Genomic DNA, 15000 nt, shown 5'->3' with positions numbered 1-15000 from the left:
TAATGAACGCGTTCAAGATCGAAGTGCAGGTTCGCGACGCTGGAGCGCCGCCGCAGACGTCCAACATCACCGTTCACGTTTTCGTGGTCGACCAGAACGACAACCCACCCGTCATCCTATACCCGACCCACTCTGAAGACGAAGGGCTCCAGCTGACCGTCCCGCACGGAGCCCCTGTCGGCCATCGCGTCAACAAGATCGTCGCCGTTGACCCCGACAGCGGCCACAACGCTTGGCTCTTCTACAGCATCGCCCCAGGAGACGATTCGTCGCTGTTTCACATCGAACCGCACACGGGTGAACTGCGTACCACACAGAAACTCATGGACGATGAGCAGGGTGGTAAAACCCATCCATCTTATAATTTCATAGTGATTGTGCAAGACAACGGACAGCCGTCTCTGTCCACGAGCATTTCGGTTACGGTTACCGTTGAAGAAAAAAGCCCGGACAAATCTACAGACTTCCGTATAACGCCACACAAGGGGACGGGAATGACGGACGTCACTCTGTACCTCATCATCTCATTGGGCTGCGTGACGTTGGTGTCACTCTTGACCATGACGGTGCTCTTGGTACGGTGCATCAGGCATAAGGGCGGTTCAGGGTGCTGCTACTCCAGAACAGGCTACCGTTCCAGGCACTCCTATCAGCAGAGAGCCCATAAGGACCTTCACCTTCAGCTTAACACTGATGGACCCATTAGATATATGGAGGTGGTCGGAGGGCCTCAGGAACCTCACACGAGGACCTACAGGCCCTGCTACTCAACGCTCTCCAGCAGGAGTGACTTTGTGTTTGTCAAGACTCCCATGCTGAGTCATAACAACACGCTAAACATGACTTTGACTAGGAAGCACTTAATGAACTCAGCCAATGAGGTGAGAGCATGCTCATCCCCACAGCCAATCAGTTTCTTCACTCTTGAGTCGCTAATGGATTTTTTCACTACCACTCAAACGTTTGGATAAGTTTTCTTTTTTCCCTTTGGTCTTGTTAGGCGTTTTGCTCTTCATTTGCTCATGAGTTCATTTAACTTAAAATGGCTTTTAAAAATATTTGAAATGGAGTTATTTCCTTTGACGCAAAACTGAATATTCAGCATCAGTTATCCAGTCTTCAGTGTCGCATGATTCTTCAGAAATTTTTCTATGAAATGCTTATTCAGTGCTGTATTATTGAGTGTTGGTGCTCAGATCTTTCTTATCAATGTTGAAAACTATTTTTGCTGCTGCTGAATGTGTGTGTGTGTGTGTGTGTGTGTGTGTGTATATAATCTTTATTATCAATGTGTGTGTGTATATATATATATATATATATATATATATATATATATATATATATATATATATATATATATATATATAATAGTTTCATGAGCAGCAAATCAGGTATCAGAATGATTTCTGAAGGACCATGTGACACTAAAGACTGGAGTAATGATGCTGAAAATTCAGCCTTCCATCACAAGAAATAATTACATTAAAAATATATTCAATTAGAAAACAGTTATTTTAAATTGTAATAATATTTTACAATATTACTAATTTAAAGTTTTTTTGATCAAATAAATACAGCCTTAGTGAGCATACAAGATATCTCTAAAAACATTAAACAAATGCAGTTAATCCAAACATTTGCCTGGTAGTACAGGTGGGAAAAATATATCAGCTAAAAAGTTGAAGCCTATTTTGTGTCTTCTCTGATTTTGTTAATGTTTTGTGAGCGTTGTTTTCTTTCATATAAAGCAGCTGGGTAATTTGTTAAATATACGTCATAGTGCCGTTTTTATGATTTCCAAAAGCTGCAACAGACTGGCAGGGTGTGAGTCCTGTGACTAAACGAGAAGAGGGAGGAAGAACAGAGGGAGAAGATGTGGGATCACACAGGAAAAGGCTGCAGATATATTAAGAACAAAAAGAAAAGCATTTAGCAGAGTCTGGATGGTGTCAGACAAGAAGGGAGGAGAAAAGTATGACACAGTAAGGAAAGAGGCTTAGAGAGTATCGGAATAACATGAACTTAGGAATTTTAAAGTTGGAAACATGGTTGTCAGAGAGGAAAACATCCAGATTACTGGTTCTCAACTATTTTTGCTTCGAGACCCAGATTTTACGTTCAACATCAAGTGGAGACCCAAATTGCTGATTGTGCAAAAGTTAACATAATTGACTTTGTACTGATAAAAACAAGACAAACATAAGGTAACAGTTTTGGAGTGCACTGGTTTAGTTTGAAGATATGAACAAAAATACGTGCACAGAACAGAAACTCTAAAGCGAAGTCATGGATAACAGATGGACAGGAAGAGGAACAGACCGACAGGCAGAAATGACGATTTGGATGGGGGAAGGAAAGGCGGGAATATGACGGATGGAGTAGAGAGAGAGAGAGAGAGAGAGAAATAGGAAGTAGGTAGTGGGTGAAAGAGGTATTGGAATAACAGGATTCCAGAGGTCGTGCATTGACCCCTGACTTCCTGTTGTGTTGAACTCATGCTATTGATTCCACACGTCGGAGTCACGTGACCTACATATGGGATATCCCATAGTGAGTCAATACTCATTTACATGAGCTCTTGCGTAGGATTTAGTCAGTTTCTTGTTGTAAGGTCCTCCCGTTTCTTTAGCATGGGAAGCAGTTATTTGAAGAGTTTTAGTCTAATGTTGCTGTTTGTTGAAACAGAATTCCTCTGTAATCTCCTGTGTTTATGTCTGTAGGGGATGAGCCTGAGAAATGGAGTTTTTCCTCTTTCTTTCTCCCATTCTCTCCGTGTGGGACCTAATGTCCCATCTCTAAGTCTCTTGAGAGTCATTCTGTCTCTTGGGTCGCTGGGCTGCCATCTGGCTCTGCTGTCATGACACGTGCTCTCTCTCTTTCTCTGTGTGTGTGTGTGTGTGTGTGTGTGTGTGTGTGTGTGTGTGTGTGTGTGTGTGTGTGTGTGTGTGTGTGTGTGTGTGTGTGTGAGTGAGGAGGCGGGCATGCAAGTTTTAATACAGATAGAAGAATCACTAATGGACCAGAGGACAGAGAGGTGTGTGTGTGTGGGGTCCTCTTGGTCCATAGCAGATTCCAGACCAAGCATGATTTTAGTAATCCTTCGAAAGTTACTCTTCATAGTTTCTGATATTTTCTTTTTCACCCTTTAAAAAATATCTTCTGGCTTTGACTTCTCACATATCTCACATAATCTGCCCAAAAAATGTCTAATCATGTAGAAACTCTTAAAGAAATCCTTTAGAATTTATTGACCGTCGGCATCTAATGTTTATCATCGCATTGCTTAAAACATGCAATAAATTGTATTTTTATGTTTAAAATATTGAATAGGAATCAGAAATAAGAATTACAAGAATAGCTCAGCTTAAGAATGAAAGTTACAGTAATTTGTATTTGTACAAATGTCAAATCTCATAATTCATTATTTTTACCTTGTTCTTTTAATATAATTTTAGGAATTAGAATCTTAAATATCTAGCATTTTTGTTGAAATTAATGCATTAATTCTCATTATGCATTAAATTTATGTTTAAAATACCGATTCTAAATGCAATGAGAATAATCACTATTAAAATATCCAAAAGAAATGACAGTAATTATAAATCCGTAGAAAATGTTTTTCCATTAATTTTCCATCTTTACTGTTTGATTTGAAGGTATAATGGCCTGGACAAATTTATGTGAAACTCATCTGTTTATATAGCAAAATTTATGTTAAAACCCCAATTTAATACATGCCAGACAGTTTAAGCCTCATGGAAAGGCTTCAAACTACTACTCACCAACTCTCTGTCTGAAGATTTGTTACTTTCTGTATTTGTTGACTTATTGCAGTCATGTTATGACAGTAAACATATTTCATGACTTTCTGCCAAATTTGTGCATGTTTTTAGTTGAACCCATTTCGCTTTGATCACGTTGCCATTGCTTTTCTCCGTGGCTCTTCTGCTGTCCTACTTTTATTCTGTTCAGCTCCAGCCATCCCGATCAGTGCAATCAGGCCGTGGTTGGTTGGACTAAGTGCTTTTCTCGTTTTGCTGTGTGGTTGCTAAGTTGTTCAAGTCGAAAGAGTACACATTAAGTCATTAATTAACTGTGTCTGTGTTTCTAGCGTTATGCATCTGCCCTTCTGTTTCTAGTGATAATGTGTGTACGCTTTATACAGAGAGCGGCCTGCAAAGTGTTTACAGGTTTTAAGAAAAAAAGATTTTTCCGGAGTCAGGTAGCTTCCTGTTCAGTTAAGGGTGTTTCTATTGTCTGGTCAGGATTTATGTCGCATGCAGATGTTTTCCATGTGATCCATGAGGACGGATGTCTTATATAAATCTAGTTTGTTCATTCACAGGATCTTTCAGAGTTGATATACCGACCCAGATGCTCTCGGTCCGTATGTGTGTGCCAGATGCAAAGCTTACAGATTAAGGCTAAAGGGTTATAAATTATAGTTATAATAGGAATATGTAATTCTCTTATTATTGCACGTGGCTCATTCGATCAGAATCGAGTACGATTCCTTATACTTTTTTGTTGTTGCTGCGCAAGTTTTAGCGTGACTGATTTGATACGCGCAAGTTTTTCAGTATTTCAAACGTGTGTATTTTCATACGTACAGTAGGTGTGCTTCATCCTGCTTCAGCATGTGTGTAGAGCATTAGTGTGTGTTTACAGATGTCACGCAGACCTTTAGGCGTATTTGGTGTGTGTGTGTGTGTGTATGTGTGTGTGTGTTTGGGAGCGTGACGCATCTATTGTGTGTTATTTGTATAAATATTCGGTATGTAAATAGAATTTTCTGAGGGGACACTTCCCACCTGCAGCTGCCACCTTGAGGTAATGTGGCAAGGTCAAGTCGCGCGACCTCATTCTGATCACCAAGGCGATGACGAATCTTAAATGAACAGTGAACGTAGTGAAGGCTTACGACAACGACGTAACAGTACTGTTTGAAAAGATAATTGTTTGAACTGCATAATGTTAACAGCATAAACATACGTTCATAAGAAAGCCAAATACTTCATTATGGAAGATTTGGCTTTATTTTCTGCAGGCGGATGTAACCTTCGTTCTCCTCGTGTCCTTGCCGAATGAGTGTTTTGTACACACGACTACATGTAGGAATCATGTCTGAAAGACTCTGACCCTGAGTCTGACTAATGTTGTGATTGTTCTGATTAATCTGATGCGGTTCAGTGTATAATGTTCTGTGTGCAGAGTGAGGCGTGCTTGTGTTTGGGTCACCTGTGCTCTGTTTGTCAGGTTTAGGATTGTGTTTTTGGTCTTCCTTTGCTATTTGGCTTTACTATGTGAATGAAAGTCTTCACAGATATATATGCTTAAACTTTTTCACATACAGGTCAGTTTCGGTTAGTCTTGCAGTTGTTGCATTTGCGATTATATCCCCAAAATAGCCAAAATCAAAATTTTATTTATTTTTTCATTTAGGTTAGTGGTTATTAGGTTATGTTGTTTAAGGCCCTGTTTGCACTAGTGCGTTTTCGTTTTAGTGAAAACGATCCTCGTTTACACTGGCGTTTCGTAAATGATCTCAATTCACACTGCACAAGCGAAATGCATGTCGCATGACCATTCATGCAGGTACAGCCATAGATGTATGTAGAGGTAGGAGCCCTATTTAGATGGAGGACGCGTCGAATGGGGAGTCTACCTTTACACATCTATGGGTACAACAATGAGCATGATGTTATTGTTTACACGGTCATCAAGGATACGTAGAGCGAATGTGGGCAGCCGTGTTATCATTTTCAAGTCTCTGTTGTGGTCCGTTTACACTGAAACGAAACCCTGCGTTTCAAACTAAAATAGGGTTTGCAGTAAAAAGTCTTTGTCTTTTACCTCGAAAACGACAGAGTAGTGTAAACTATAGGCTTAACAGATCTAAAGTTAAAACGCACCAGTGTAAGCCTAAATCAGATCTATCTTGTTTTCTTAGGTTGTACCAAAATTTCCCCAAAAGTAGTCTAAAATTTGGGGGGTGGAGCTTTATTTTTTTTTTTTGTACCCAATGTATGTAAAACCTGTTCTATTTTTTTTTGTTTTGTTTTTTTGTTTTATTTTTAAAAATGCATTTGAAACTTTTTTTCATAGAAGCCTGGTTAGTAGTTAGGTTGTCTAAATCAGACATGCACACAAATAATTAAAAAGTAGGGATGTTTTCAAATGTGAAAATTAAAATTGTAAACACTTTAAGTACAGGTTGGTATTAGGCTATTAGATTTACAAATGTGGGTTTATTGGTTTGCTTGGCTATACTTTGCGACCAAAATTGTCCCCAAAAGTTTTGTAAATTGGACATTTTTTATTATTATTATTATTAATAATGTATTTATTATATGGATAAAGCTGATGTGTATAGGAACACATTAAGCACATTTTATATAAAACAATATTTTGTATGTAAATATATGTAAATATGAAACAGTCAGCCCCATTTCTATAGTTTAGTGTGTATGTGTTTTTGGCGTCTGTGGGTGTTCCTTTTAATGCAAATATTTCCTGTGTTTGTGTGCGTAATGTTTGTTTCTCATATATGGTCTTGCTTTTTTCTTGTTGAAATAAGTGAGAATATTCCATTTCGTGTTTTTTTCTAGCGGTTAATTTAAATAATTTAGCAGTTCTCCATTTCACTGCACAAAAAGAGAACGCAGATGAAAAGGCTTTTATCATTGGTGGTTGTTTTTTACATCGTATAAGTATTTTTATTTTGGGCTTCGTGATATGTTAAAGAGATAATACGCAGTATGTGTGTGAGTGTTTGCTGTCCTGAGGATGGAATCACAATGGTCTTTCTGTCTTTGGCCCAATTAGTCACAGAGCTTGTATCGCTCACTGGAACAGTCCTGAACTCTCTCTGTGTGTGTGTGTGTGTGTGTGTGTGTTCAGACTGAAACGCTTGAATTCCTACTCATCCCAGCCATGTTTAAGCTGTGTTATCATTATTGTGTGTGTGTGTGTGTGTGTGTGTGTGTATAACCGGAACTTATTGAGCACCCATCCGTTTCGAATGAAACCTCTCTAGAAGTCATTTGTCAAAGCTGCTTCTGACATTCATTTAGACTTTATCGTACTCACGTTTCCTTTGGCACTATGTAATAAAGCGAACAAGTCTCTTGTTCTCGTGGTTTGGTCACATGCTGCGTCCTCAAGGTCACACTGACTGCCTTCGCCGCATACAGGATACTCTCTTACATCACTTCTCTGTCCTCATGGCAACGGCGAGGTCGCACAAATAGACTTGCAAATGACTTTTCTTTTCCTTTTTATATGCCGTTACTCATGCTTTCCTTTTGTCTCGTTACAGCAAAAACCACCCAGCGCTGACTGGCGTTTCACCCAGAACCAGAGGCCCGGGCCCAGCGGGTGAGTAACACACACACACACACACACACACACACACACACACACACATGCATGCGCTAAGATTTGCATTATGTAAAGGCAGAAAGTCACCTCTTTTGGGAGCAGAAACATTTGCATTGAATAAACGCGCACACACTGAGATGCATACATAAGCGTGTTTGGAGTAATAGAAGACATACAAAAAAAGATTTGCATGTAGATGTGCTTGTGTATAAGAAATATAGACTGCGTTAATGTATAAGCAATTCCAAAGTGAAAGAGAGAAGCCTAAAGAGAAAGAAACTAGCTGTGTTGAATCTTAATGTTCTTCTCCTCTTAACAAAATGGCTGCTGTTTTTCAAGCGCTCTCCCCTCCACCCCCAACACTTCAATCTGCCAAGAGAAAGAGAGAGAGGCCAGAAAGAGTAAAAGAGGGGGACAGTGAGGTTTATTGCCATGCTAATGCCTGTTATAGTCATGCATTGTGCTGAAACTGATTGGAACTATTAAGATGCCAAAGAGCTTAGACTATTTCAGCGCGATTGACAGCAGATCGTCCAATCAGATGCTCCTAGGGGGGAGGGGTCGGTCACAGGCAGCCAATAGGGTACAGATTTTCTCTTGTGCCAGTGTTCACGGCGCATCGGTTTCCATAACAGACGTTACACAACACATTCCAGCCTGACAGGGCCCAGTTTGAAAGAATCCATTTGGAAGAAATTAAATCTTTTTGTTTGGTTTAAATTGGCAGCGCTGTATATATAGCAGCAGGCTCAAAGATCTGTGTGTTGTTAGCGCGGTTATTACACTATAAAAAATAGTTTTCAAAGTTGTAAATAAATAAAGATAATTGGAGTATGTTTTACAAGAAAATACTGTTCAGTCTTTCTGCTTTAAAAGTTTGTGTTTAATTTACCTGTCGTTTTTATAATTATTTGGGTATTTTCTTGCCATTTTTAAGTTAAAAGATTTCAAAGGTTTCAAAGATTCAGGGTGTAGGCAACTAAAACTAAAACCATGAAAAACCCAACTGAAATTGAAAGAGAGCAATGCAGCAGTTCTCATTTTCATTTGCCTTGTAGTAAAATAAAGAAAAGAAAAGAATAATAAACACACATAACACTACTATATATATATATATATATATATATATATATATATATATATATATATATATATATATACTGTATATATATTAGTGCTGTCAAACAATTATGTATAATTATATATTATGTATATATTTTTATTACACATACGATCACATATGATTAATCTAACAGACACATATTATGAAAATATATTTATATACTAGTGCTGTCAAATGATTAATGACATCCAAAATATGTTTTTTTATTTACATATGTGTGTATTGTGTGTAATACACACAAATACAAAAATGTTATATGTTATGTTTATACATTCAATTTATTTATATATAATATAAATTATATGAATACAAATATATACATGTACAGAATTCCAAACTATATACTGTGTGTCTTTTTTGTCATACAAAAGCATATACGGTACACACTCATATATTATGTAAACAAAGTTTTGAATTTGATTAATCGTTATTAATCTGACAGACAGACAGATAGATAGATAGATAACACTGTGCTCCAGTTTTAAACTTATTTTACCTTAGCTTCTGCCAAAATACCATAGTTAATATCAGTCTTTTCTTTCAGTTCCTTCAAGTTCCAGCCTACACATGTAAGATGGACTCCGCCGAGCAGGCTGAGGTATTGAAGTGTAGCTAGCGTTCCTGTAGGATCAGGTTCCTCATCTGAGACACTTGGTGCTGCCTTAGTGTCCAATAGTGATGCTGGGGCCCTCAGGGGCCGTTCTGCTCATAGAATAGAATAGAATGTGTAGAGTTGTGCACATTAGTAGCTTCAGCTTTGTTGCAGCACATCCCATGGCTTTGGATTTTATGACTTAATGTCCTTTGTGTAAACATTTCTAAGGGGTTTTATGAATGGACGACTAGAAACAACGACATCTTGGACTATAACTTTCACATTTTTGACAACTAAGGCAATCTGGTCCACAGGAAGTGATAATCTGTGCACAGGATGTGATAACGCTGACCACAGGAAGTCTGATTTCCTGCAAGTGTGATGAGACGCTGATTGTGGAGAAATGAGGCGTCTTATCTTCATCCTACTAAACAGGAACTGTTGTCCTGAACTGTCGTCCTGAAGTGTTGTGCCAGGATACGGCGAGTTAACCCGGTTTGCTTTGTTCTGTGTTTAAAGGTGGTTAAGGATCTCAAGGTCTCAAGACAGCTTGATCTCAGTCCTGTCAGTACTGATGAAATGAATAAATCACTGCTCTGGTTCTCATTAGGGTTGTTCGCTCTAAAACAACATCACCCTTTTTCCCCCTCATCTTGGCACTGTGAGCTCATCTCTTTTGAAATGCTTGGCAAAAACAGTGTCTTTCCCTCCTCAATGCCTTTCTGCCCTTCATTCTTTCAGTCACTTTTTCCTTCACATGCTTCAATTCCAGTTTTAGTTCTTTCTTTCTTTCTGTTCTCGGTGTCTTTCCTGTCTTTGAGTCTGTTTTGGTCGTTCTGCGGTCGTGTCTTGTATGCAGATGTTGTTCTGTGCCGCTGGGGTTGATCGTCTGGTGTCTGTGGTGATAGACGGTTTTACAGCCGCCGGGCTCATTTAAGACAGGAAGTGAGACCCCACGAGACCCTGACTTTAGAGACAGATGGCTTTTAGCATTAGCATCTCATTCTCTCTGTGCTAGAGGAGCTTGTTAGTAATTCATGCTAATTTGAATTATGTCCAGAGATGGTGGGTTCAGCGGTTTTGTCCTGGTCGTTGTGACCTAATTTTTTCCAGCATTTGTGTTTGTTTGCGTTGAGCCAAATGAAAGGCTCCAGAACAGTATTTAGATTAGTGCTTTATTTAATTTATTTGCTGACTGTAACAGCTTGTTAACTGTATTATGCATTTGAACAAGTTCTTGCATATTTTGTTCCAGATTTTATGAAAAGGTTGCTTTGCATCATGGTAATGTAAATATATATATATATATATATATATATATATATATATATATATATATATATATATATATATATATATGTTAAAAATGTTGAGCCTTGATGAGAACAATATATATTGTGTATATATATGTATTGTATATATTGAAGATATATTGAATGGTAGTGTGTTTCCTGATGTTAACTGGTTAACAGGATGAGGAATCTCCATTATTCTTCCCACACGCAGAGAAAAGACGATTTTGTCCTTTGTTCATTTAACTTTTACTAATTAAGGAAAGTTTTTATGTTTTAATTAACACATTATGTCCTGTTTGTGGCGCTGTAATCTTCAAAACAAGAGTCCTGTGTTTGTGGGGAATTAAATGAGTTAAATTGGAAGTGCATTTGTTGCTTTTCCTGGTTACCGACAGCAAAGCAAGCTAATGAGGTGAATTTTAGTGGGATCAGGGCTTTTGTTCACCGTGGATGCAAATTGCAGAGTTTTTAAACAAGCCTTTGATGATCGAGTCGGAGCACATGGAAGTGTTCAGCGGTTTTGTGTGCATGTGCTGTAGTTTTCAGCAGCTGTTACTGCCCATTCTCTGCTCGTTTTCGTTTTCCAACATGGAGGATCGTGTGTGTGTGTGTGTGTGTTAAATTAGGGCACAAAGCGCCTCACACTCGCTGCAGCTGTTGCTGATAGCAGCAGTACAGAACGGCCTCTGTTTTGCTGACTCTATTTCCTTTTCCTCTCTGCAGGGCTGCTGCCACTCCTGAGGTTGCCGTGGGAACAGGACCCTGGCCCAACCCCCCAACCGAGGCCGAGCAGCTCCAGGCGCTGATGGCTGCTGCCAATGGTGAGAATCTCTCACTTGCTTTGTAATAGTGTCAGGCAGCGCTATGCGTTCTATTGTACATGTGCATTGTTGAAAACATGAGAAACATTGACTTCATTGCATTGCTATCTGACTAATCAGATGAATTTTTGCATATATGTTTGTCTTGCATGCATGATGGACAATCATGCTGAATGATCACAGATGTCCATGTGGGAACACTCACACACACACACACACAATCTATACAAACCACATCAAAGCTGTTGCCACACAACAGCGTGACGTCAGCCTCTCTCATGTTTCCCTTTATTTTCACTGCTTCTGTGACTGAGCAGGAATAAAAAGAAAGTGACTCATCACACATTCACTTAGCTGCTGTGGTATTTCTTAATCATTTGGATGGATGCTGCTGTTACATAAAGCTAAATATGTCCACAGACTAACTCTTATGAACACTATTTTGCTTGTGAAACACATGCATTGCATGATTTGCAGATTTGTGCTCAAGAAACATTCCTGATTACCATCAATGTTGAAAACAGTTGTGGTATAATGTAATATAAATTCACTTTCTTTAATAGAAAGACCAAAAGAACAGTATTTATTTGAAATAGATGTTTTTTTTTGTAACATTATAAAAGTCTGTGTCACTTTTGAGGAAGTTGATGCATCTTTGCTGAAAACAGGGGGAAAAATCTTAACTGTCTCCCAAACCGAACTATAATGTACATCAGCTTATGTAAAAGAAGGTTAGAACAGATTGTTTTGGCCACATCCTAAAGACATGGAGAAGCAAGTGGAATCATTTTATATTCGTTCTACAAAGACTCTGGGAAGGACATTATTGAGTTATTTGGTTCCCGCTGGAGAGCGTCATTGTTTCCACTGTTCTGAGATCAGACATTCAGCGGTTTTCCATTAACACCAAGTGTGTTTGTGTTTGGATTTGTCATTGTTCTTTTTTTGTAGGTTGAAATCGCCTTAAAAATGGTCCAAAAGAAGTTCTTAGCAACGCATATTACTAATAAAAAATGTCCTGGAACATGATCTTTATTTAATGTCCTGATGAATCATTGGCATAAAAGAAAAATGGATCATTTTGACCTACTCATTTTAGCTACTGTTACAAATATATCCTTGCAAATTAATAGTGTGCTCTATCTTGGTCAAAAAAAGTATGCGATTATGTATCTTGATTTAAGTGGTATTTAAGTATTTTTAACGTAAAACAAGCAAAGAAATTTTTTAATATTTTTTCTCCCCAGGGGCAGATACTTTCATACATTTGTGAGAAAACAGTCATTAATATCTAAAATGTATTTGCAATCTTGATTTAAAATGGTAATATGTATATGTACTTAAGTTACTACTTTTGTTTTTCCAAAATACTATTATTTGCAGTGATACTTTATTCATTGAGCAAATGCTTTCATTCAAAGGCACTTTTTTTATTACCTCTTACCATAATGCATTTAAAAGATTTAATTTTAAAAAAAGAGTACAAGAGCCGAGTGAAATCACCAAATAATAAGCTCTGTTCTCTCTGCAGAGGTCAGCGAGGCGACCAACACTCTGGGTCCGGGCACCATGGGTCTGAGCACCCGCTACAGCCCTCAGTTCACCCTGCAGCACGTCCCTGATTACCGGCAGAACGTCTACATCCCCGGCAGCACCGCCACTCTGACCTCCAACCAGCAGCAACCCCAGCAGGCCCTGCCTCCTCCGCAGGTGGCCATCGCCGCTGCTGTCGCCCAACCCGAGCCGCCTAAAGCTGCCCAGACGCCCGCCAGCAAGAAAAAATCCACCAAGAAAGAGAAGAAGTAGAGATACGTAGGTAGATAGGAGGTTGAACTAGCCGGACGACTCCATTCTGTGCTGTTCTGAGGTTCGCTGGAAATCTGTATCTATTTAGAAAAAGTTAGGGTAAAGATAAGACAAATATGTCGATGTAAACCCACTTCTAACCGCTTTGTCTGTTTCACACATGCATTTGTTTTAAGTACTGTAAAACCCATTGGACGTTCAGATATTTGGAGAGAATTTAGTTTTTCATTCTCACGTTTGCCAAGGTTATGCAACTTCTAAGTGACACTATATTCCTGCGTATATAAAGCCAATAATGTATTTACCACAGTACTTTACCGCGATCATGTTAAACTGACATCTGGACAGAAAGAGGAAATGTATTCTTATAACAATCACGTTCTTGTTTCTACGAAGACACAGTGCTGTGGATGTTGTAATATTTGTAAAATGCATCATGGTTATTACTTTACTATTTGTTATTGTTTGCTAAAATACCACTATGGACTTTTTTTTTTTTTTTTTTTTTTTTTTGAATTGATCGTTTTTAGGAGAAGTGTTGATGTAGATGCGAGTCAGGTGATTATTGCTGCATGCTGTTTTTTGCGCTATAGATAATCTCCGTATCGCCTGACATCTATAAGCACCCATCTACAGCTTTCTCACGGAGGTGGTGAGCAGGTAAACCATCCGCTTTCATGATGATTTGTATTTGCTTTAAAAGAATGGATCCCCCTGTGTATCGCTGAGCCAGAGTTTGGTTACTGTTGTTGCTTTTTTTTTTTTTTTTTTTTTTTTTTTGTTAACTGAATGTTTTTGGAGCATTAGTGAAGTCCGAGCCATAACGGGAGCGTTGTAAAATCAGTCCACAAGGGCCCTAAGTGGCATATCGTCCTTAGTATTCAGTATTTCCAGGTTATCCTGAAGTGTTGAAGCTCTTTATCAGTGCTGGTTTTAATTAGTTACGATACCTTCAGTATGGTCTCAAAACCTCCTGACTTCAAGTTGCTGATCCAGGCAGCAGTCAATTCCAAGTAAGTACAAATAACATTTAAATTAAGGACTGATGCCGTTTTAGGAGGCAACTTGCACTCATTGAATGTACAATAAGCACAGTAACTGTCATTAAAAAGAGTCGGTTATTAGAATTTTCTAAAGCTGGTTCTAGTGCTACATTTCCATCCAAATGCAGTGAATACAGCAGCTCCATTGGCTTGACGTTCCTTTGTAAATAGCAATTTGCCCTTAGAAATACATTAAAACCTTATCGGATAATCAGCTCAAAAGGAATGGCTTACTACTGGAATGTCATTTTATTTTATGGAAAAAAATGCACAAAAATATTAAAAATGGAGAAAAAGACGAAGGAAAAACAAACAAACACTTTTGACACACGCTGTTACCAATGTAGTTCTTTAGTACTATGAAGGCCAACTAACGCACCTGTAAATAAAGAGTTTAACTTTTACTTATGAAAATAGTGACACACTCTTAGTCTAGAAGTTGTGATGTTATGCATATATTTTTGTGTTCATCTTCCTCTTTTCCTGTCACTTTTCCATGAAAAAGACACAAAATGGAGAGACAAATAGACCTAAAATCCTCCGTTATTAATTTTGTGCTCTCTGTCGTGCTTACATGTGAGAATGCTTCTTAATGTCTATATGAAGAATCTGAATAGATCTATTATCTGTGTGTGTGCGTGCGTGTGTCTGCTGATGCTGTAATCCTGCTGTAACATCTCTAAGACGCTTTGAGTCCCAGCTCCTGTGTGCTACTTGCATTTTATATGCTAATATTTATATTGCCGTTTTATTTTTTTTTCTTTTCCTGAACACTGACATTTCAAATAAAAGGTTCTCAAATTATCTTGTCTTTTTTGTTATAAATCCTAAAAAATATCTAAACTTTTACCTGAAATAAAAGTGAGGTTGATAGGTTATACACATTTAAATATACCTATGTATAATAAATACACACAGATCAGACATAAACTTGCAT

General features: G+C 38.3%; 1 protein-coding gene across 3 annotated transcripts in view; it reads left to right on the top strand.

The window, feature by feature from the left end:
- The window catches only part of LOC122357224 (protocadherin gamma-C5-like), a 131579-nt gene extending 116712 nt beyond the window's left edge, over positions 1-14867 (top strand). For 2 of the 3 annotated variants that reach the window (XM_043256522.1, XM_043256525.1), the window contains exons 2-4: positions 7319-7377; positions 11117-11214; positions 12746-14867. In XM_043256522.1, coding sequence (XP_043112457.1) covers positions 7319-7377; positions 11117-11214; positions 12746-13020 — 432 coding nt within the window. In that variant the 3' untranslated portion in view covers positions 13021-14867. Of the gene's footprint in view, positions 882-7318; positions 7378-11116; positions 11215-12745 lie in introns of all 3 variants that reach the window. The other variant, XM_043256523.1, reaches the window with a different exon arrangement.
- The last annotated feature ends 133 nt before the right edge of the window (positions 14868-15000 follow it).

Source organism: Puntigrus tetrazona, chromosome 14, assembly GCF_018831695.1.
Source record: "Puntigrus tetrazona isolate hp1 chromosome 14, ASM1883169v1, whole genome shotgun sequence".
NCBI classification, from domain to species: domain Eukaryota; kingdom Metazoa; phylum Chordata; class Actinopteri; order Cypriniformes; family Cyprinidae; genus Puntigrus; species Puntigrus tetrazona.
This window is presented reverse-complemented; position numbering and strand designations above follow the sequence as displayed.